Consider the following 22,222-nt stretch of genomic DNA (forward strand, 5'->3'; position numbering starts at 1 on the left):
TTCTTGCATGTGCAACAGGCGCATAGAATGACTTCACGCATGACGTTTGAAAGACATATGAAGAACATCTCGGTTCACGTCGAAAACATATTTATACAAGCTTAAACAAGGAATTCATACAATAAGTAAAGTTTAAAGTTTCACATCAGCAAACAGCAAACAATACTACAAACCCCTATTCCCTGAGAAAGAAATAAACCTTGACACTCAATGCATGATACTGCAGCCATGCACGAACAGAGATTTAAGGACTATAATTCTCGATGATAAGTACTTTATCAGAAAACACGCGCCCGGGTGATAACGGTAAATTCTCCTCCTATATCCTCCTCAGCAACGATTTCACTATATCTCTCACGTCGCCTTAACACTAAAAGACTAAATCTAGCTAAAAGAGTTAAACAAAGAGGCAACTTAACATAAAACCTACAAGTCATTGTTTTCTTCCCTGAAACATGCTTACGGTTCTGTCCACACGTAAATCTCCCTATCGGAACAACAGGTAACTGAAACGCTGACTTTCGATTCATCGAGCGTTTTGTTCAATAGTTACTTGTCGGTTTACCTCAGCTTCGAGGCGATCAAAGGCAGAAATGGCCAAAATACTGATTTTCAATAACTCTCCTTGCTTGGTGGCCTGATATCAATGCAAAATAATAAAGCGCTTCAGAAGGGTAATTCCAGTTGCATCATCCAAACGCCTTCCTTTGCTGCTGCTAAGAGGAATAATTTTGTGTTTTAAGGTCACTTTTGCGATGGATTAATGTCAATTTCACTTCGGATACTACACTGCTTGTTTACGGATATGTATAAACGATGTGGATGTCTCATAGACATAGCTTGTTAATTGCGATAGGTAAGTGAACGGTTTTGAAGAGGTCGGATGATGATGTATAAGATTATGTATGACTTGTGTTTGTACAAATGGTAGAAATGCACGTGCAGTTTATTCCCAGGTAGTCAAATACAACCATGCACATACAGTAGTTAAACACTCGGATTTGTACTGTACACGTGTCAGTCAATACGACTGGCTCATATCCATCTTGTATAAGTTTAATAGTGAAATGTCAGTTTTGTCGGTGTTAGTGTCAGTGTTAGTGTCAGTGTTAGTGTCAGTGTTAGTGTCAGTGTGTGTGTGTGTGTGTGTGTGTGTGTGCGTGTGTGTATGTGTGTGTTAGTGTGTGTGTGTTAAATATTTAACCTATGGGCTTTATCAACTTAAACCACATCCATCACTTCGACACAAAACATATCTAATCACCAATTTCAAAGTACACAAATGTACCTTTTCATCACACGGGTATCAAATTTGTCAATTTCACGTTGAATATATTTCTTCACAAAACCACAGCTATTCGAAATTCTTAAACCAGTTTCCTCTGTTTGGGACTGTCTGTGAGGCTTATAAACTTACTGTAGAGATTCTAACTTTTGAAACTTAAAAGTGAGCAAAAGAGGATATTGTATGCAAGAAGATACAATAATACAGGTCGGGTTGTTTATTACACTGGACATGTGGCAGAGAACGTGTAACAACAGTAGACTTACAAATCTGTAGGTGTAAAAACGCCATTCATAGACCCCCCGAGGCTATAACCGGAACGATAACAAAAGCTAGCATGTGCATATGAAAACCACTGTATGTTAGAGCTCTAATTTCCACCTTTTATACATCTTCCAAATCCGGCATTGTATGACAACGGTGATGAAAAAGGTGCTCAACAGAAACAATTATCTTTTCTCGTAATTCATTCACTTGTATACAGCGTTCCCAACACAATACAACCCCGAGCTAAAACACAACAGGAAAATATACAAAAATGATTTATTGCATTTTTAACGGAGACCAAATGCATTAAAACCATTTATGGTTTCCTTTTTAATGAAAAGAAGAACGTTTCTATTGCGGTTGTCGGTGAATTTAGCCCACGCATATCTAGAATGCCTGTTATGAAATATATCAGCAGCGTTGTCATACACATTCATATGGAAGACGTGATGTTAATAGATTAATCGCGTGCAGTTACACAATTACCAGACTAAGTTGATGCGATTATAGACATACGCCCCTGATGGTAGAGGACAAAGACGAAGAATACATTCTATCAATTTCCCTATTTACCATTCCAGGCGCATCTATTCGCCCGTGGAAAAGTAAACTGTTTTAGGTTTGCAAACCTGCAACCTACAATTTTACTTATTTGCTCAGTTCTTAGCCAATGTCTCAAATAAGCAATAAGCCATATGCTTAATGATCAATTTATATCGGATATCCCATTACGTGAATATTTTTTGTTTGTATTTAACACACAGCATGTGTTAAAAACATTCGTTAGTAATTATTATTTATTTTACAGAAACATATATATTGTAATGCTTTCTCGACCAAATGATTACCTACGACGCATTCGTCTTGAGAGCTAGAGATGACCAACTAAAATATTACACATATAACAGCAATGTTTTAACCGTCCTCCCAAACGTTTAAAGTGCAATTCATTACATTTCTATGTAATATTGCCGACATCTAGTATTAATCAGTACACATTAATTTGTGTATATGAACACCCTGAATATATGACCGTAATCTCTTATGTTTGTTCGTAATATCGCTCAGACCATTTTGCGATTTGTCTCTTTTATTAGAAATATATACAACGTATATAGCTGGGATAAGATATTGTGTGTTCGCTGTATGAATAGCATTCAGCTATATCTTATAATCGTTTTCCATTGTAAAGTCGAGAGCAAATTTCGTGTTCGAAAGTTGATAAAATTTCTGATGCTGTAGAACACTAAGGTAGTCGAGTGGATACGGCTCTCACAGAATTGATTCTAATGTCACACGAGTCACAGTGGCACGTTCCGATGTTCCGAGCACACTGGGCTTAGAAGTGCCGCCTCTTTTCAATCAAAACAAACACCTCAAAGGGGCGGGCCTTTGTTCTCTGCGATGCATATTCATGAACCAAGTCCCGTTATATTGACGTAAACTTGTCAATATCCCGATGCTACATCGGACCAATCAGCGCGTCCGTTACAAACTGCTTTATCGCTCACATCGTCAATGAACAGTGCGCCTCGGGTTTATAAAACGATTACACTTGGGAATTAGAGTTTAGACTTACGATGGTTCCTTCTTAATTATTATGAAAACTGCTACGTGAGAATTTGTTCAATTGAATTGACAATAAATGCATTGTTTACGTTTTGGTTTGTTCTAGGGGGCTGAAGGTTTTATCATGGCGGCAATTAGAAGGAAGCATGGGAAAGTCGCTTTGGCAAGTTCAGCCGCGGTGTTGTTTTGTGACACTGGGTAATTCAGTTATCATTGATTCGTCTTATATTTATAAAAACAAGTGCGATCTCCGTTTATACTTGCATATTTACCAAAATCGGCCGTTAATCTTTCAACACGTGGTTGACAAACCGGCTCGTGCCTATGCGGGATCGATCCCATGCAAATCGATACATTCTATCAATGAAACAGACTTTGGGGAATCACCCAGTGAGGGAATTTACTACGTTTACTACAACCCTCGATTAATTTATAGCTATTGACGGGTTTTCGTCAACGGCACGATCCCAGTATGAAATATTCGATTCCACCTTATTCTCGTTGTCAATATTCCTTGTCTGACTTGCTGCAGTTAGGAATCAGGTTAAAACGACCCTGTCAATCGAATATCTGAGAACTGCAAACATGCATTCTTACATGTTTATTAGGTTACAATGTCACTGTTGTTTGGCAGGATAGTTTCTTCAATAATACTATTGATAGCTACAGGAATTAGAGACGAATCTCATTATAGCTATGTGTTCTAATTATTCACGTTTGGTTCATTGCTGAAGCAGTATCTATGTCATCTGTCATCAATAACCTACCTGGAGATCAATTCTAATATTAAATGATCAAAACAAGGTATTATTGAAATACTTCATCCCTTAACCATAACCAATCATCAGCAGAGTCAGGTACATATATGCTGGGTTTATTGACAAAATATATTTAGTTCTTGTGATCTTTTTATCAGTAATTTTCTAAAAGATTTATTTTCATAATGTGTATATGATATGTTATACATTTTGGAATAAGGGTTGCATTTACTGATCATTCACATTATTTCTTGATTTCCTTTTGTCTGTTTGAATCAGACCTGGTCACAAAGATCTACAGCAGAACAATATAGTTATGTGTCAGTCATATGTTTAATGTGGTCTGCAGATTTCTTTTCTGGAGTGTAAGATTAAAGAAAATTGTTATTTTGTTTAATTTTATAATTTTCATGTTTGACAGTATTGTTTATTATTTCTGTGTTTCTTGCAAATCATCAACTTTATATCCAAATACAGGACAGTCTTACATTACTGTTTTCTCCATGAGGTGGTAATGTTATGAAACTATTGAAAGGTCATGGCACAACTGATTTGCCTGATGCAAAGTTTAGCATTGAGCTCTCTTATAAATTTTTATACGAATATTCTTATCAATAATAATATCGTTTAAAAAACCCCAACTTGCTACAAAGATGATGACATATTCATTTTGATTAAAATGTAAAGTTGAATGTTGAGCATCGGTACATGATGGAATATTCTGGCATGAACATGAATTATTTGCTATAATATTTATGTAGTTACACATCAGTGAGTCTTTTGTCATGACAAAGTCTTTCTTATCTGTTAAAGCAGCAAGAGTGTTAGTTGCATGTATGAGCAGCACAGAAAGAAAACTGTTTGAAATGAAGAGGGATCAAGGTTGTCTTCTTCTATTATAAGATGACAGAATGTTTGTGTTTTTCAGATTTTACCCATAGAGGTTTGTACGTCTTTGTAAATATGATATCGAGGTGAAGATTTTCCTTTATAATGACAAAATTTGGTGATACTTTTAAAAAGAATTGATGAATGGATCTGTCAAAAAGGAAAAGTGAAGAAAAGAAAAGAATCTGAAAAATCATTATTCTTTATTCTGCTGAATGCATACTTAACACACAAAGTTAGGGAAGGATAACAATATATGTTTCATCTTCTAAATACTTCTCAAAGAGCTCACACAAAAGTTGTTTAATCAGTTAATTATGTAAATCACAAGATTGACTTGAAAACACAGCACACTTGGCAACAAGGTGAAATAACTTCTTAAAGAACAACAGATAAATCTAACAAATGTAGGTATTATTATTTCTGAAATAATTATAGCGTTTTGTCCATATGTTAACACCTCATGTGATACTTTAATGTAGGGAAGCTGCATCTTTATCTGCTCAACTGAACTGAACTAAGAATTTAGTGAAAAAGGTTTTGGTCTGGTAATTCCAGCTAATAACAGAGACTTATCTTGGGTTTAAACTAAGTATACTTAATTCTGATTTGTAAAGTCCATATTTTTCAAAATTCACATTTTCTTTACTTTGCATTGAATGAAATCAATTAATTCTTTTTCTCTTTATTGGTCATACTATTCATTTAAATTTTCCTTGCAGTGATAAAACTATATATATTGTATTGATAACCTACCCTGGAATATATTTTTAGTTCTGGTTTGGGATTTGTACCTTTTTTCAGACCTGGACAGATTATCAGTACCCGAGAAATTCTTGATAAATCGCTAGATAATAGTCATTACGTGACAATCTACTGACATAGATGGTAAAGGAAGTCAGTGTACAAGTAGCTTGGTACAACAGCTTGTTCTCAATCAGGAAATAACTCATTTATAAATGAAGGATAAGAAAATTACACAGGACTAATTATCAACAAATAAAGCTGTTAAAGCAAAACCCATGATATACAGCTGATCCACAGTTGGTAAATTCTGAGATAAAAATATCTCGATGCAGGTTTTGTAGTATATCTTTTGTTGTGCTTTTTTAGAAAACATTTTTTGTGTGAATAGTAAAAGTGTAATTTGTATTATTATACTGATTTGTGAGAGGAAATAGATTGTCCAGGTCCAGTCAATCCTTGGTCAAATAGTCAAATAGATATTGTCTCTCTGACTTGGAGTTCGAGCTACACTTTACAAGCTAGACTCCATACTTTTACAGCCTCTTAAAACAGGTACAACCATGTGGGGGTGGTGGGGTAGCGTTCACTTGTCACGCTGAAGACCCGGGTTAGATTTCCCACATGGGTACAATGTGTGAAGCCCATTTCTGGTGTCCCCCGCCGTGATATTGCTGGAATATTGCTAAAAGCGGTGTAAAACCCTATTCTCTCACTCACACTACAACCCTGTGTCAGGTCTGCACATGGTGGTGGGCTGGAGCACCTTGTCTAACCCTAGGCAGTAAACACTTCTTATTCATTTAATCTGTGTCTACATCTGACCAAGGCTAAATAGCCATGGCCATATGACCAGGATTAAATCATTAACATAAACATTCCTATAATTATAACAACAGTTGCTTAGCTTGTTCGGGATGACTGACCATTAATCCAGATACGGGTTAATCAAGGAAGCTCATCGAGGGATTAATATCTGGCTGTATAATTAGTGGCAATTAAGAGATTCTGTGGCTACTCAACCTTAGAGTAAGTGTTACATGGGACAATGATTGCCATGATTTGATTACAATGACCGACTAACAAACATGGTCAAAATAATGTTTATATTCATGAGGAGGTTCTCTTTGGTGGTTTGTCTTTTTCATGGTAAATTGTTAGGACTTGGCCATATTATACAGTACACAGAGTTGTCGCTTGTGTCTTCATTAATTTCTTTAAAAATGGTATTGTTTAAGAATTGACTTAATATGTTTATGCATATATGGAGGTGTAAGCTTAAATATGGGCTTTTGATGTAGATAAATAATTTTGTGAAACCAGCCTCGTCATAGACTGGGCGGTAGGGTAGCTTAGTGGTCAAAGCGTTTGCTTGTGACGTCGAAGACCTGGGTTCGATTCCCCACATGGGTACAACGTGTGAAGCCCATTTCTGGTGTCCCCGCCGTGATTTTGCTACTCAATCACTCACTCACTCATTCACATCATAGTCCATAGACATTCTCATCCCAAATTATTAACTGATAATGAACTTGTATATAATGATTTCAGCAAGGTCAGTATCTAGTTTAAATTACAGCTAATTCCAAAATTTTGTAATAATTCCACCAATGATTGTCGGGTTTGCTGAACCTTTACAGTAAAATCGTAAAATTTAACAGATAATTTCCATTGTAAAAAGTTTGATTTTCCAAGTTTAAGGATTTGGAAAGGAGGGTTTCTGGATTAGAGGATTCCTGATTAACAAGGTTGCACTAAACATTTAAATAATGACGGGAACTTTGCTGTTAATTCTAGACCAGTGCTCCAGATGATTATAGCTCCTGTGCATTCACTGTGTTTTCGTTCATTTGTTGTCTCTGGGCGTTGTACAGTTTTACTCCATTGGACCAACCTACTGGTAAATTTAAATCAATGCGTTAAAATTCTCAAACCTACTCCTGCTTAAAATTCAGCTTCAGGTGACGTCTAATTTATATCTGTCCACATGCTGCCCCAAGTGTGTCACATGTTGCATCAGCTTGAAACATCGATACATATAAGTTGCAATAAGCGAGATGTTGCCCCTGTTTATGCATCCCTCGCTGTTGTAAAGTTAATGTGTGCATGATGCCTGTATTCAATCAGTAAATAAAGATCTGTAAAGACATACAGGGATGCAAACTGAAAAGACTACATTGATAATGGCATAGTCATTATACTGTTGGGGCAGTGGGGTAGCCTAGTGGTTAAAGTGTTGGCTCATCACGCCGAAGACCCGGGTTCGATTCCCCACATGGGTACAATGTGTGAAGCCCATTTCTGGTGTCCCCCACCGTGATAATGCTGGAATATTGCTAAAAGCGGCGTAAAACTGAACTCAGTCAGTCAGTCAGTCAGTCAGTCATTATAATGTTGTTTTCTATGAAACATTTCATGTGTATACTTTTATGCGGGACGCTCTAAATTAATCAGGTACTGGTGATTTGTTGTGCATATTTAATGTATATACATATCTCCTCGGGACCTCTGGCTAATGTTGATATGTAAATTGTAATATTAATATTCAAATATGAACATTTGGTATATCAAATATGGTAGAATAAGACTAAATCATGTTCTTAGTATCTAAACAATTGTAAAATTTTGCTATCTTTTTGTTTAATTTGTATATAATTATTGAGTGTTATTTAACATTGTAGTCAGTTGCATGAAAAAAGGGCTGGTGGGGTAGCCCAGTGGTTCGGTCGTCAATCTGAAGACCCAGGTTCGATTCTCTACATTGGTACACTGTGTGAAGCCCGTTTCTGGTGTCCCCTGCTGTGATATTGCTGGAATATTGCTAAAAGCAGCGTAAAACCCAACTCACTCACTCACTCACTCACTCACTCACTCACTCACTCACTCACTCACTCACTCACTCACTCACTCACTCACTCACTCACTCACTCACTCACTCACTCACTCACTCACTCACTCACTCACTCACTCACTATATGACAAAAATATTCAAACCTTTGAGGTAAATTTCATACAAATATTTCTGAGGAATTATTCATAACTATCAAACAGTGTCTTACTAATTTATCACTCAGTTAATTGAGACAGTTTTAATGTTTAATGTTTGATAAAGCAATCATCTTAAACTAGAATATCAAACTGCAATATTGCTGATATAGGATGTGTGTCACTCACTCAGCAGTTTCTGTACCTGTGAGGTGACACGTATGTTTGTGATTCAACAACCTGATTCAGGAGACACCAATCATCAAATAAAATGGTCATATTAAATTTATTCTGAATATATTGTTTGTCAGTTAGATTGAAAAAGTTGCTGACGTAGCATTCTGCACTCACTCACTCACTCACTCACTCACTCACTCACTCACTCACTCACTCACTCACTCACTCACTCACTCACTCACTCACTCACTCACACTCACTCACTCACTCACTCACTCACTCACTCACTCACTCACTCACTCACTCACTCACTCACTCACTCACTCACTCACTCACTCACTCACTCACTCACTCACTCACATGTGTGCTTTATACCATGGTATTTTTCAAGAACTACTGGCAACCTATTCACGGAACCCTTCATTTGGCGCCAAACAGACAATCTGCTAGATTAAGTCCAAACTTACCAAGGCTGCCAAACACTGGTGCCAGCATACTGCAAGGAAGCCATCTTTCACACAGCATCATATTAAAGCTATATTTTGACACATATGAAATCTCATGAAGGCGGATGTAGGGTGGAGTCGCAGAGTAAGACTAGACTGTGATGTTCCTTATGATGAAAGTCATTATAATTATGATGCTGCCACCTCAGTTATGCTAGTGTTTATATTAAAGACGTTCTCTAGTTGAAAAATATCATTCTATTTTAAAACATTTTGTTTTTGTCCCCTCTGTTATGTCTCAAGGCAAAAGTGCCATGTGCTCACAAAAATATGACATGCCTAGTCCTGAATATTTTATGTGTTTGATGTTTCAGCTCAAGCAATTATATTTTGGTATTTGCGCTTAGAAAGTGAATGTTTTGGTGCATTGTTCTTGCAATTGCATGTAAACAACAGCATTTAAAGAAAGATAAAATGTCTGTCTCAGAGCTACTCTGATTTCATACCTCAGGTAGAACAAATATGTCATTGTCACAAATGTTCTATATTTTGTGGACATTTTCAAAGACATTAGCTGACATAGCTATTAGTTCTCATTGAAAAGCAGACATTTTTTAGTTGAAGGGAGTATTCCTTGAGAGACAGGGAAATGGTGAGGTGAGGTGAAATGGGGTTTAACGTTGCAGTTAAGCATATTTCGCTCATATGACGACGTGCATGCGTGTGTATGTGTATGTGTGGCTGCTTGTACTAGCCCAGACTGAAGCTGGTTTTATAGTGCTAGCCCACTGAGATACCATGCCGCAGTGAAGCATGAATACCCCACTCAGACACATTATACTGACTCCAAGCTGACCAGTCCTTGTTGTACCCATTGTCCAGGTGTCTCAATTTGCTGTGTTGAGTTACTCAACTCACTCACTCACTCACTCACTCACTCACTCACTCACTCACTCACTCACTCACTCACTCACTCACTCACTCACTCACTCACTCACTCACTCACTCACTCACTCACTGACTCACTCACTCACTCACTCACTCACTCACTCACTCACTCACTCACTCAAAGATAATGAAGCAGATGCAGTGATGTCATGATAATCTGATAAAATTTGCTTCATAAGCCATACCACAGATTATTGTGCATGCTTAACAATTTGCATCCTTTTTGGTTTATTATTCACAAAACATTTGTCACTTTATAGTTTATTTATGACAGACCAAACATAATATGAAATGTATTCAGGGAGCAGTTCATAAAGTTGATGTAATGTTAAAACAATATTATTTTAGTTATGACGTAACCCTACCTCGCCTAGAAATTGATTGTGGAAATATTGATTTGTCGGACAGTAAAGAGGGGGACTGTGGGTAGCCTAGTGGTTAAAGTGTTGGCTTGCCACGCCGAAGACCCGGGTTAGATTCCCCAACATGGGTACAATGTGTGAAACCCATTTCTGGTGTCTCCTGCCATGATATTGCTGGAATATTGCTAAAAGCAGCGTTAAACCATACTCACTAACTCACTCACTCACTCCGACAGTAAAGCACAAGTCAATATAACATTGCATTAGTCTATGAACCCAATCGGCAAGTTGTGAAGCCATCCTAAACCACTAAGGATGTTTTTTTAATTTTGAAATTTCTTGTATTTAATTTTATATTACTGATCAAAGTGCTGCTGATCATTATCAGATTATGGTGTTATTTATTGACTTAGTTGTAAAACTCTTTTACCATGCATAAAACATTTAAGCTGCTCTTTTGAAATAATGTGATGTTGAAATTATTTATATATACTCAGTGCTACTTCTGGGAAACCAAGGGGTGGTGGGGTAGCCTAGTGGTTAAAGCATTCATTCATCATGCTGAAGACCCGGGTTCGATTCCCCACATGGGTACAATGTGTGAAGCCCATTTCTGGTGTACCCTGCCATGATATTGCTAACAGCAGCGTAGAACCAAACTCACTCACTCACTCACTCTGTGAAACCAAGAAATATTATCTGAATTAACCAAGATACAAACCAATGGTAATTAGATGCTGGGTCACCTAAGGGACACAACTGTGTAAAGCAAACTGCATCATCTTCGGTGAATTGGCCACCCTTGCTCCAAGGGCTGCTTGTGACAAGTACATATGCTTTTACTCTTGAGAATAACATTAGCTGAAATAATTTCATTTTGAGTATCTGAATGTTCATAGAATGAATACTGACATAAATTTTTTGGGGGCCATAATCATATTCAGAAGGCTTCACTTGGTGCATGTTAGGGGAAAATTGAAATCGGGTTCTGCCAGAGAGAACTTAAAATTGCCCAAAACTGGAATATGACCCTTTTTCTATGAGCCCAAGCTTTTTTCAGAATTACAGCCGTGTCTACCATAAATTTTGCAGAAATAGAATTTGTACTGGTTTTATAGAAAGAGCTCAATTATTTACAGTCGGGAGACATTTATCTTGACTGCTCATTATGGTCTTAAAAACACAAAGCTTATCTGTGTCAAAATTATACCAGAGTTCCAGTTTATTGTTTCTATTTGATAATGGTAAATCTGTAAAACGTGAGGTGTGGTGAGGTGAAATGGGGTTTTAACGTTGTACTTAAGAATATTTCGCTTATATGACGACGTGCATGCGTGTGTATGTGTATGTGTGGCTGCTTGTACTAGCCCAGACTTCACCTGGTTTTATAGTGCTTGCTCACTGAGATACCATGCCGCAGTGAAACATGAATACCCCACTCATACACATTATACTGACTCCGAGCCGACCAGTCCTTGTTGTACCCATTAATGCCGAGAGCCAGGCAGGGACCAACAAGTACAATATTTTAACGTCTTTTGGTATGATGCGATGAGGGATTGAATCCGGGACCTTCCTCTCTCCGGGCAGATGCTCTAACCACTACACCACGGAGACAGTCCTGTAAAACTAGAAATATAATAGGCCCCATATGAATATAATAAGAAAAGCAAGTATAGTCTGACATGCTGTGCTCAATTAATTAGTTAGCTCTGTAATAATGATCATTTGAATGGTTGAGATGAGTACTTTCCTGCACTTCTGTATGAAATACAAGTTTTAATAGTTAATACTTTTTCTAATAGAATGAATGAGGGAGACTCTGAAATGTTCTGGTCAGTTTGGAAATGCTCCGTTTATGTTCTGTGCTTTCTGCTACCCTGTGTGGAAGATGGCTATTTTGTGTGTGTACATTTATAAACACTAAGACAAAAATTGGAAACAAGGTAATTTTGAAATGGACTGAGGTTTTTTGGCTACAAGATTAATAATATGGAATGTACAGATCTGGCATAGATCGTCTGTAATCATGCATCACCAGGATATACAAAGTGTGATTCTGTTCGTCTTTATCTCCTCCGCGACACATTTTTAAAATTTGACAAGGTTGATGTGGCATAATGGTGATTTGAGTGAAGGAGGCAAAGATGGGGTCAGGTTCAGCTGACACGGTTAAATCTTTGGGGATATAAAACTTATTCAGGCACAGCAACGCTTTTGCCATTAGCATATAATATTTATCTTGTAACCATAGCAACCTGATCTACATATACAGCGCTTTTGAAAAGTCATAAAATCTCACCATGATTGCTTCAGGGTTGACCAAGCTGAAGTTATGGTAGTGCTCAAGTTTGGAGGAATTTCATTTTGAAGCTCAGGGGCGGTGGGGTAGCCTAGTGGTTAAAGCGTCCACTCGTCACACAGAAGACCCAGAGTCGATTCCCCACATGGGTACAATGTGTGAAGCCCATTTCTGGTGTCCCTAGCCGTGATATTGCTGGAATATTGCTAAATACGGAATAAAACCAAACTTACTCACACATTTAGCTCACCTGGTCAAATAGTTTTTTATGAGTTTCTGTCAAGATGTAATGTCAGTACCCTCTTCATCATTAATCTTAAAGAACTATAAAGTCTGAAATTTTTCATGGAACATCCCAGCAATATTCATTTGTGTCCTGTAGCATAAATGTCTGATGCTTCAGTGAAGGCATTCACATCGCCGACATTACGCCGACAGACATCGCTGGAAACTGTTCAAAGCCTTGTTAACCCTAACTCTCTTATCATTAGAATCCAGAGTGGGAATTGGCAGTTATCAAAACAGATATCGTTACCTTGACACAAGATTTGTGTCATTGTACTCATTTGTCTGAAGTAGTTTTTGTTGTGTGTCATGTCTCTTGCTGAAGGATGAAACAACACAATTTCATCTGAGTGAGTGAGTGAGTTAAGTTTTATGCCACTTTTAGCAATTTTCCAGCAATATCACGCCAGGGGACACCAGAAATGGGCTTCAGACATTGTACCCATGTTAGGAATTGAACCAGGGGCTTTGGTGTGATGAGTGAGCGCGCTTTAACCACTAGGCTACCCCACCACCCCGAATAAGAAAGGAAAAACATACAGGAGACAAGTATCAGAATGTGTATTGACACATAGGTAGACAGATTGGGAATTGTACGTACTCTGTCTGTAGTACACTCTTTGTACTTGCAGAACGTATGAAGGATGGAGAACAGTGACGATCCCAGAGGGACAGACAGAAGGAAAGAAGGAGGAAGACGAGGACAGGTAAGTGTGGCGTAAAAGATACTATGTATTGGGGGGACTGGTGAGTTATAACAGGGGACAGGGGCTGGTGAGATTGATTGCGACAGGACCAAAGTTTACTGGCCCCTCTCATCTTATGTAACTTTTCGATACACATGCACACACGCATGAGCACGCATGAGCGCACGCACACACACACACACACCATGGTCTAATGGAGGGGACAGACACTGGTATCATGCCTATAGTAATAAACAAAATATAAGATCTGTCCGAACAGACTAAAGTGTGTCGAATTGGCACAATTGAAGACAAAATAGCTTAACCTCAAATGAGATATTTTATTCCAATGTAGCAGCAGTGGGGTAGTCTAGAGAGAGACCCCCAGGGAGAGACCCCCATCTCCCCCCCATCATGATTGAACATGCAGTTGTCATGAGTACTTGGCTAGTCGTTTTAGTGCCCATCTCAGATACAACCAGGACATCTTGCAGCAGAAGAGGTCGACCTCCCTGCCTCAGTGATCAGAAAAACACCTTTTCCAGCTTAGAAATCTAATAATTCTGTTAAATGTACTGAGGGCTCATTAAGACAAGACCGTAAATTTGAATGTAGATCCATGCCTTACTCGCATCCAGAATTGGAGCTTTGATTGGTTGTTGATTCAAGCTCTAAAGAAATATTGTGTTAGTCATAGGAAAGATTGAGCTAGAATTTTTAACACATGTTGTTGAGATCAACAAATTTGTCCAGAGCTTGACCCCTCTCTCCAAAAGAAATGGCTTCCATGACGTGCTGTTGTTCTGAATAGTAATTTGTTGTGCTCTCCCTCAGTTCGCTGGATATCTTGATATGGTGGCTGAAAATATTTGTTATCTCCAACAAAAATTAAGTGTCTGATCCCTTATTGTAATACTTTCATGTGATTGTCATTCTAATGGTGACATATTCTGCTGACTAAGGGCCTGAGATTTTGTTATTCTTTGAGGTGGCAGGGTTATAAAGAAAAGCCAGAAGAAAAAGATTTATACTCAGGTTCTGCCCCAAACAAACTGATAGCACAAAATGGATGCTTTGAGAAATATTGTATGGATCTCCCAAAAATTGTTTTACTTTTTCTTTTAAAGAAAAATCACCCCTCTTTCATGTTAACTTGGGCAGACCCATATGTTATTATTGTCTTGTGATGATATTTTCATGTGATCCGAGTATTCTATATGGTGGTATATTCATATGATTAATGTTCCCAAGCTGCTAACTTCACCTTCCTTCTGATTATGGCGTGATACTCTCTGTCAAAGCCAGTACTTCTAACATTCTTTGGACCCTTTCACACATACAGGTTAAATGTTTTGCTTTCTCTAATGACAAAATTCTTAATAGCACAGGATCAGCATGGCAATAAGGTTTTTCAGTTATGCTTTTCATGAATGCTAGCCAATAGAATCCTGTCACAAAAGCATGGCATTAGGACTCTAGAACACATCGCGAAAGAGTGCTGTATAACAAGATATTGAAACCTGGGGACCATTGTCACTTTCATGGCGGTTGAATGAAATGTATCTTGTAGGACTTAATGGGATCAAAGATGGAAATGGATGATAAAACCGTACACCATGCTCATAGCGTTTGTCGACAGTTTATGGTACTTTCACAATTATGAACTCTGCAAACAAGAGCCACATAAGGCATATTTGCTCGCATATTCGGTGTAGATTCTGCGTCCGTTAGTCAGGCGCGTGCATGATGCAAAACATGCGTCACCAACCATTGTCAAGCTGTGGTGGATCAATAACATAGAAATGTACATATAAAGTTTGAGAGTGGGACTGTGGATAAAAGAATGCAAATACTCCAAGGTATTAATGGACTAAAACTGGTCAAGACGGAGTTGCCTCCTTAACTGCTGTTGGAAGCCTATTGAATGAGAATGGTTGTATTTCTTTACCGAAAGGCCAAGCACTGTTCCGGGCCTCCCACCTGTGACAATGCTCGTCCATATGTTGCGGGGATCACATTGTGCCCGTGTCTGTATTCTACTTCAAGTCACCCAGCTGCGACAGGGGAATAATTTCATCTTTATTCTCATTGACTTTTCTCAAGACGTTGTGGACAATATTATTACCTACAATTGTAAACTGGGAATAACTTAAACGCAGCAGCCAATGTTTCGACAGTTGTTGCTCCCCTAGTCCTCAATTCTTGGAGTTTACAGCTTTTAGAGAAAATATATTTTGATGATGAATTTTTGATGTAGCAGTATCTTTTCAAATTTGAATTTATTTGCCTGACATTTTGAAAATTTACAATTTGAAGGGTGTGGTTTACAATTGAGTAATTATTGCTTTATTTGTTTCTTGTGTAGTTGTCTTGTGATTTTGGGGAAGAATACCTGATTTATTGATTGAATACATGCAATCAATATGTATTGATTTGATTGGCTGAAGTAATCCAGGGTCCTTCCCAATACCCAAGTGTTAAAAGTCTAATATCCTGGCTGACCAAAGATTTAGTATATATAGAAGCAAACCTCAAAGACTCAAGGATGCCATGTAGTTCTGCCAGGATTTAATCAATGTACTTATTGTCAGTGTGAAATTCTAAATTCATGTTTACAGCAAATGAGAAATCACATATATTTCCATAATAAAGTTGCTAAGCTAAAATATAGTTTTGTTATGAAGACAAATCCATTTGTCATAGATGAGACAGAATCTTAAAAATATACATGTAATAAATTACATACACGTATAACTTTCAGTAATGAACAAAAAGATTTGTTAGCTAAAAGACGCCAGTCCATTAGTTTCTATTTCTGTTCACATTAAAGATGAAATGGCAGAACCACACATGATATACCTTGTCAATATCATAGTTAATTTCATTTGGCCCATATGCCAGGAGCACAGATATGTCTCCTACCAAGGAAAGGGTGTGGCACTTCTGTCTATTCTTACTTCTTCTGTAAGTCGGAATGCATGGAACGCATGCTTCTTGACTTGGCCTAGATGGAAAGCGTTGACAATGCTGCCGTGTTCAGTGATACGGTTTGATGAGATTTCTTCCTGGCTGGCAAGCTGTAATTAGTAAAGAGCTGACAAAGGCATCGTGCCGTGCCATGTAGGGTTGATATGTGTGACTAGTTTTGAGAAGGCCTAATCAGATTATTTTCGGCGAGACAATGTATATTTCACGACCATAACCTGTATGGGGGATTATTCAAATCTCATAATTACAAATTCGTGGTGTTGGTCATAAAATGAACGAAGACTCTTCTGTAGAGTGTTTCAAATGTATTAAAAAACTATAAAAATGGAATCTGTATTTTATAATTTTTTTAAAAGATGTTTTGATTTTTTTCTTTTTTTTTGTTTGATTAAGGTAATCTGAGACATAATTACATGTAATTAATAAAATGGAGACTGCTCCAAACTGTTAAATCTTATGTAACGGAAAATAATATTATGTATTTTTGTGTTTTCTGTTTGATGGATCCACTGAGAATCAGGATAACAGTATAGGTCTGTGACCTAGATGGATTGTATGACTTTGTTGATGTGTATCCTGTCTGGATGGATTGTATGACTTTGTTGATGTGTATCCTGTCTGGATGGATCAAAGCTCATGATGTCAATCACTCAATGTTCTGGTCCAGATTATTGGCTGCTTTCAGATATTGAATATTGCTGTGTGTGGCATTGAACAACAAACATTGAATATTGCTGTGTGTGGCATTAAACAACAAACATTGAATATTGCTGTGTGTGGCATTTAACAACAAACATTGAATATTGCTGTGTGTGGCATTGAATAACAAACATTGAATATTGCTGTGTGTGGCATTAAACAACAAACATTGAATATTGCTGTGTGTGGCATTGAATAACAAACATTGAATATTGCTGTGTTTGGCATTGAACAACAAACATTGAATATTGATGGATAGATAAATATACCTTTTTACCAGGAAATATTCCGTTAAACTTCTTTTATGTTAATGAAATATGGTATTAAATATCTTATCTGTTACATATCCTTCATATCATGACATGAGTTGGTATTAATAAACATCTTGAAATTTTAAAGCAAATAAATGAATCTGTTAGGCCAGGCTTTCACAGACAATACTGTAACACAGATATGCAAATTGCAAATGAATAGATGTCGCAGCTGAAGTTATTTTAAAAAAAAAACCAACCCAGATCTTACTAACAGGACTGCCTCCATGGTGTAGTGGTTAGAGTGTCCGACCAGAGAGCAGAAGGTCCCCCTGGCCTGACATACCTAAAGACGTTAAAATATGGTACTTGTTGTTCTCTGCCTGGCATTCGGCATTAATGGGTAAAACAAGGACTGGGCTAGTACAAGCAGCCACACATACACATGCATGCACGTCATGTGAGCAAAATATTCTTAAGTACAACGTTAAAACCCCATTTCACCTCACCTCATCTTGCTAACAGGGTATGACACATGACAGAAACCAACCATTTGATAACAATGAGTGTGGGATGATTTTGTATGGAGACTATGTCTCTTTCAGTAAAAACCTATGAGACAAATTCTTGGTAAAAGCACTGCACAGCTATGCATTTTTGTAGAAGGCAATCTATATCTTTTTCAAAAGTCTGAAGCCTTTATTAAGCATTACCTGTGAAAACTTCTTTGTTTCTCTCAATATAAATCCTTAAAAGGTGAACAGACACAACTATCACAAATGAATAGAAACGACTGATATGGAAATAACAAAAGAAGCACAAATGACTAAGAAATATGACGAATGGGAAGAAATGACATACAAGGAGACAATAAGTGTACAGAAATTACTAACATGAATATATGAAATGAACAAAAATAATTACCAGGGGTATAACAAATAAACAGAAGTTACGTCCAGGGGTATAACAAATGAACAGAAGTTACTTCCAGGGATATAACAAATGAACAGAAGTTACTTCCAGGGGTATAACAAATGAACAGAAGTTACTTCCAGGGGTATAACAAACAAACAAAAGTTACTTCCAGGAGTATAACAAATGAACAGAAGTTACATCCATGGGTATAACAAATAAACAGAAGTTACTTCCAGGGGTATAACAAATAAACAGAAGTTACTTCCAGGGGTATAACAAATGAAGAGAAGTTACTTCCAGGGTTATAACAAATAAACAGAAGTTACTTCCAGGGGTATAACAAATGAACGGAAGTTACTTCCAGGATATAACAAATGAACAGAAGTTACTTCCAGGGGTATAACAAATGAACAGAAGTTACTTTCAGGGTATAACAAATGAAGAGAAGTTACTTCCTGGGGTATAACAAATAAGCAGAAGTTACTTCCAGGGGTATAACAAATAAACAGAAGTTACTTCCAGGGGTATAACAAATAAACAGAAGTTACTTCCAGGGGTATAACAAATGAAGAGAAGTTACTTCCAGGGGTATAACAAATGAAGAGAAGTTACTTCCAGGGGTATAACAAATGAACAGAAGTTACTTCCAGGATATAACAAATGAACAGAAGTTACTTCCAGGGGTATAACAAATGAACAGAAGTTACTTTCAGGGTATAACAAATGAAGAGAAGTTACTTCCTGGGGTATAACAAATAAGCAGAAGTTACTTCCAGGGGTATAACAAATGAACAGAAATTACTTCCAGGAGTATACCAGATTTACAGAAAGTACAACAAAGGATAAACGAGGAGAAAGATACAACAATGCCTGTAGTTTCCTGTTATTACTGTTACTCAATTTACACAAGACCAGATGCGTGTATGGCGCTGGTATCTAAGACGACACAATTGTGTCCCTTTGGTGTGCATGCATCACTTCAAACATCGGGATGTGGGGTAGCCATGTGGTTCAAGCATTTGCTCGTCATGCTGAAGGCCCGGGTTCAATTCCCCATGTGGGTACAATGTGTGAAGTCCCATTTCTGGTGTCCCCTGCTGTGATATTGCTGAAATATTGCTAAAAGCGGCGTAAAAGCCAACTCACTCACTCACTCTTCAGGCTTCCTTCCACTGACATGCTCTGAAATAATTCAAGTACAATTTGAAATGGTGTTAAACCAGATCTCATTCATTCTAAAAGAAAACAAAGTATGATAGATGGTAAATTATTTCATCAACTTATAACTGCCAATAACGTTGCTTATAATCTGACATTTGTTTTAGTTTCCAATTCATTATTTTAGTTACTAAAACATTATGATGTATTTTACAGTATAGAAATACTATCACAATATGTTTTAAGATCTTTGAGAGGCATTTTAGAAGTTGTGAAGATGAAGGAAAACTAAGTTCTATGGATAGTCAAATTCTTTATTGCAATGAGTGCGACGTTTCGGTGAAGGTACTAACACCGTTATCAAGCAAGTGATAGTCAACTTCTTTATTGCAATGAGTGCGACGTTTCGGTGTAGGTGCTAACACCGTTATCAAGCAAGTGATAGTCAACTTCTTTATTGCAATGAGTGCGACGTTTCGGTGTAGGTACTAACACCGTTATCAAGCAAGTGATAGTCAACTTCTTTATTGCAATGAGTGACGGCGCCGGTGTAGGTGCTAACACCGTTATCAAGCAAGTGATAGTCAACTTCTTTATTGCAATGAGTCGACGCGGCGTTTTGGTGTCAACTTCTTTATTGCAATGAACACCGTTATCAAGCATTTATAGTCAACTTCTTTATTGCAATGAGTGCGACGTTTCGGTGTAGGTACTAACACCGTTATCAAGCAAGTGATAGTCAAATTCTTTATTGCAATGAGTGCAACGTTTGGTGTAGGTGCTAACACCGTTATCAAGCAAGTGATAGTCAAATTCTTTATTGCAATGAGTGCGACGTTTCGGTGTAGGTGCTAACACCGTTATCAAGCAAGTGATAGTCAAATTCTTTATTGCAATGAGTGCAACGTTTGGTGTAGGTGCTAACACCGTTATCAAGCAAGTGATAGTCAACTTCTTTATTGCAATGAGTGCGCGGCGTTTGGTGTAGGTACTAACACCGTTATCAAACAAGTGATAGTCAACTTCTTTATTGCAATGAGTGCGACGTTTCGGTGTAGGTACTAACACCGTTATCAAGCAAGTGATAGTCAACTTCTTTATTGCAATGAGTGCAACGTTTGGTGTAGGTGCTAACACCGTTATCAAGCAAGTGATAGTCAACTTCTTTATTGCAATGAGTGCGACGTTTCGGTGTAGGTGCTAACACCGTTATCAAGCAAGTGATAGTCAACTTCTTTATTGCAATGAGTGCGACGTTTCGGTGTAGGTACTAACATCGTTATCAAGCAAGTGATAGTCAACTTCTTTATTGCAATGAGTGCAACGTTTCGGTGTAGGTGCTAACACCGTTATCAAGCAAGTGATAGTCAACTTCTTTATTGCAATGAGTGCGACGTTTCGGTGTAGGTACTAACACCGTTATCAAGCAAGTGATAGTCAACTTCTTTATTGCAATGAGTGCGACGTTTCGGTGAAGGAACTAACACCGTTATCAAGCATTTATAGTCAACTTCTTTATTGCAATGAGTGCGACGTTTCGGTGTAGGTACTAACACCGTTATCAAGCAAGTGATAGTCAACTTCTTTATTGCAATGAGTGCGACGTTTCGGTGTAGGGGCTAACACCGTTATCAAGCAAGTGATAGTCAACTTCTTTATTGCAATGAGTGCGACGTTTCGGTGTAGGTTCTAACACCGTTATCAAGCAAGTGATAGTCAAATTCTTTATTGCAATGAGTGCGACGTTTCGGTGTAGGTGCTAACACCGTTATCAAGCAAGTGATAGTCAACTTCTTTATTGCAATGAGTGCGACGTTTCGGTGTAGGTGCTAACACCGTTATCAAGCAAGTGATAGTCAACTTCTTTATTGCAATGAGTGCGACGTTTCGGTGTAGGTACTAACACCGTTATCAAGCAAGTGATAGTCAACTTCTTTATTGCTATGAGTGCGACGTTTGGTGTAGGTGCTAACACCGTTATCAAGCAAGTGATAGTCAACTTCTTTATTGCAATGAGTGCGACGTTTCGGTGTAGGTGCTAACACCGTTATCAAGCATTTATAGTCAACTTCTTTATTGCAATGAGTGCGACGTTTCGGTGTAGGTACTAACACCGTTATCAAGCAAGTGATAGTCAACTTCTTTATTGCAATGAGTGCGATGTTTCGGTGTAGGTGCTAACACCGTTATCAAGCAAGTGATAGTCAACTTCTTTATTGCAATGAGTGCGACGTTTCGGTGTAGGTACTAACACCGTTATCAAGCAAGTGATAGTCAACTTCTTTATTGCAATGAGTGCGACGTTTCGGTGAAGGAACTAACACCGTTATCAAGCATTTATAGTCAACTTCTTTATTGCAATGAGTGCGACGTTTCGGTGTAGGTACTAACACCGTTATCAAGCAAGTGATAGTCAACTTCTTTATTGCAATGAGTGCGACGTTTCGGTGTAGGTGCTAACACCGTTATCAAGCAAGTGATAGTCAACTTCTTTATTGCAATGAGTGCG

General features: G+C 37.8%; 1 protein-coding gene across 1 annotated transcript in view; it reads left to right on the forward strand.

Moving 5' to 3' along the window:
• Positions 1 to 655: 655 nt before the first annotated feature.
• The window catches only part of LOC124286762 (tRNA (guanine-N(7)-)-methyltransferase non-catalytic subunit WDR4-like), a 151,506-nt gene continuing 129,939 nt past the window's right edge, over positions 656 to 22,222 (forward strand). Inside the window, exons 1-3 of the mRNA XM_046723191.1 lie at positions 656 to 856; positions 3,228 to 3,319; positions 13,649 to 13,723. Of these exons, the coding sequence (XP_046579147.1) occupies positions 3,246 to 3,319; positions 13,649 to 13,723 (149 nt within the window). The 5' untranslated portion in view covers positions 656 to 856; positions 3,228 to 3,245. The remainder of the gene's footprint in view (positions 857 to 3,227; positions 3,320 to 13,648; positions 13,724 to 22,222) is intronic.

Source organism: Haliotis rubra, unplaced genomic scaffold, assembly GCF_003918875.1.
Source record: "Haliotis rubra isolate DU_JTF1 unplaced genomic scaffold, ASM391887v1 Scf390, whole genome shotgun sequence".
Lineage (NCBI taxonomy): Eukaryota > Metazoa > Mollusca > Gastropoda > Lepetellida > Haliotidae > Haliotis > Haliotis rubra.